Below are 3,528 nucleotides of genomic sequence, written 5' to 3' on the forward strand. Positions count from 1 at the left end.
ACTGTATCCCTTGCAGACTGTATTGATATATATTGATATATAATGTAGGAACCACAATATTAATAACAGAAAGAAACAACCCTTTTGTGTGAATGAGTGTAAATGGGGGAGGGAGGTTTTTTGGGTTGGTGCACTAATTGTAAGTGTATCTTGTGTTTTTTATGTGGATTTAATAAAAAATAAAAATAAACGATACCGATAATAAAAAAAAACAATACCGATAATTTCCGATATTACATTTTAAAGCATTTATCATCTCTAATCATAACATGGAAATCTAAGAGAACGTGTTGTGAATGAGGATGCTTGTGGACTGGGATTTTTTAAAATATTATTTATTAATTTTTTTACACATTTTTATTAAAAAAACCCAGTTTTTCCAACCTATTAAATTTTAGACGATTTCTCTTCTTAGTTATCATTTCTCCGGCTGTAGAAAAGACCTGCTCACAGGGCACAGAGGAGGCGTCAGTGCGACACAGTTCGAGTATCGGTCACGTGACCGAAACAGCGCATGGTCGGTCACGTGACTTTCTAAAAGCGGTACGCGCACCGACACAGGGTGTTGCTCTGTGAACTCGACGCGTGCGCCGATGCATCGGTGTTGCCGGACCCATCACTACTAGAGATGTCCGATAATGGCTTTTTTTGCCGATATCCGATATTGTCCAACTCTTAATTACCGATATCAACCGATACCGATATATACAGTCGTGGAATTAACACATTATTATGCCTAATTTTGTTGTGATGCCCCGCTGGATGCATTAAACAATGTAACAAGGTTTTCCAAAATAAATCAACTCAAGTTATGGAAAAAAAAAATGCCAAATTTGAGTGCCATATTTATTATTGAAGTCACAAAGTGCATTATTGGTGGGCGGGGTTGAGGTGGGGGGGTGGGTGTATTGTAGCGTCCCGGAAGAGTTAGTGCTGCATGGGGTTCTGGGTATTTGTTCTGTTGTGTTTATGTTGTTACGGTGCGGATGTTCTCCCAAAATGTGTTGTTGTCATTCTTGTTTGGTGTGGCGCATATTTGTAACAGTGTTAAAGTTGTTTATACGGTCACCCTCAGTGTGACCTGTATGGCTGTTGACCAAGTATGCCTTGCATTCTCTTGTGTGTGTAAAAAGCCTTAGATATTATATATTTACTTCTCCCTACGTCCGTGTACACAGCGGCGTTTTAAAAAGTCATACATTTTACTTTTTGAAACAGATACCGATAATTTCCGATACTACATTTTAAAGCATTTATCGGCCGATAATATCGGCAATCCGATATTATTGGACATCCCTAAATATAACTAATACTTGGTTAATATTTAAGTCACAAGATGTAAACTGAATATTGTTGGCAGTTTTTGGATGTTTTTTTTAAGAGAGCTACTCCCATTAGCTGGATTGTTAGCCACCTCATACTTGCCATATTTTACGACTTAGAATGAATAAAACAAGAAGAATATCTGTTCTTGTCTCACATGGGGATCGTGAATGGTAGGCAAAAATCCAAAAGAAGTTCTGTTCCCCTTTAAGTTCTCATCATCCCCACTATCCTATTATATATATAATAAAAGTTGTTATATATATAACAACTTTGGCTTGTATGCCGCTCTTTGCTCCTGGTATAATAATGCATTGTGTAATAATGTTAAATAAATCTGAACATCTTTATGTACAATACGGCGGGCAACTATATATTTTTTCTCGTCTTTTAACTTTTTTTCCCCCTCAATGTAGGCCTGTGGCACCGCCTGTCCACTGAGGACGTTCACAAAGTGGCGACGGCGACGCCGCAGTCGTAACGTCCTTTCATTTTGGTTATTTTGGCGGCGAGCAGGAGCAGCAGGCCAGTGGCCAATTCCAAAGAGTAGGAGAGCCACGCCATGGCGAAGGACCAGCCGAATGATACGTCCACGTAGGCCAGGTCCTCCGGCGACACGGTACGCTGGAACTCCTCCATGGCCTTGTTGTGGTATTGGATGTAGAGGCTGACCCCGGTCAATGTGAAAAAACCTGGTAATTAAAACAAACGGAAAATTGAACTAATTACTAAAAACTTCTACAAATAATGTGCTTTTTTCATGTATTTCTACAGTATCTATTTAACTTTGGCCAGGTGGATCAGATGGTAGAGCTATCATCCAGAAACTTCCTGGTCCGATTCCTTGCTTCCAGTGCAACCCACACTAGTATGGGGGACTACACACAAAAATTAACAACTATGCTGTAATCTGGTTTTATTTACAGTCTGTACAGCAGATTGTACATTATTGCGCACTGTCCTGATTAATTAAGATAATTTGAGAAAGGAAAACGAGAAAAAAAAAAACTGGAAAAAAAAAAACATTTTCTGGGATTACGTTAAAAAAAAGTTTTTTTTCACATTACTAATTTTTTACACATAGATGTGGTGAAATTTGTCCTCTGCATTTGTCCCATCCCCTTAGGGAGCAGTGGGCAGCAGCGGCGCCGCGCCCGGGAATCATTTTTGGTGATTTAACCCCCAACTCCAACCCTTTGTTGCTGAGTGCCAAGCAGGGAGGTTATGGGTCCCATTTTTATAGTCTTTGGTATGACTCGGCTGGGATTTGAACTCCAACCTTATATATATATATATATATATATATATATATATATATATATATATATATATATATATATCCATTTTCTACCGCTTATTCCCTTCGGGGTCGCGGGGGGCGGTGGAGCCTATCTCAGCTACAATCGGGCGGAAGGCGGGGTACACCCTGGACAAGTCGCCACCTCATCGCAGGGCCAACACAGATAGACGGACAACATTCACACTCACATTCACACACTAGGGACAATTTTTAGCGTTGCCAATCAACCTATCCCCAGGTGCATGTCTTTGGAGGTGGGAGGAAGCCGGAGTACCCGGAGGGAACCCACGCATATATATATATATATATATATATATATATATATATATATATATATATATATATATATATATATATATATATATATATATATATATATATATATATATATATATATATATATATATATATATATATATATATATATATATATATATACACACACACATATACATATATATATATATATATATATACACACACACATATACATACACACATGTATATATACATACATATACATATATATTTACAGTATACATACATACACATATATTTACACATATATATATATATATATATATATATATATATATATATATATATATATATATATATATATATATATATATGTATACACACACACACACACAAACATATATATATACATACATACACACACACATACATATACATATATGATTACACATACATATGTATATACACATACACATATATTTACACATATATACAGTATACATATATACATATACATACATACACATATATTTACACATATATATATATATGTGTACACACACACACACACACACACATATATATATACATACATACACACACACATACATATACATATATAAATACACTTATACATACATACATAC

General features: G+C 36.0%; 1 protein-coding gene across 1 annotated transcript in view; it reads right to left on the reverse strand.

The window, feature by feature from the left end:
* Positions 1–757: 757 nt before the first annotated feature.
* Positions 758–3,528, reverse strand: part of LOC133642605 (transmembrane protein 235-like) — a 142,832-nt gene continuing 140,061 nt past the window's right edge. Inside the window, exon 4 of the mRNA XM_062036894.1 lies at positions 758–2,015. Coding sequence (XP_061892878.1) covers positions 1,771–2,015 — 245 coding nt within the window. The 3' untranslated portion in view covers positions 758–1,770. The remainder of the gene's footprint in view (positions 2,016–3,528) is intronic.

This window comes from Entelurus aequoreus, linkage group LG25 (genome assembly GCF_033978785.1).
Source record: "Entelurus aequoreus isolate RoL-2023_Sb linkage group LG25, RoL_Eaeq_v1.1, whole genome shotgun sequence".
NCBI lineage: Eukaryota > Metazoa > Chordata > Actinopteri > Syngnathiformes > Syngnathidae > Entelurus > Entelurus aequoreus.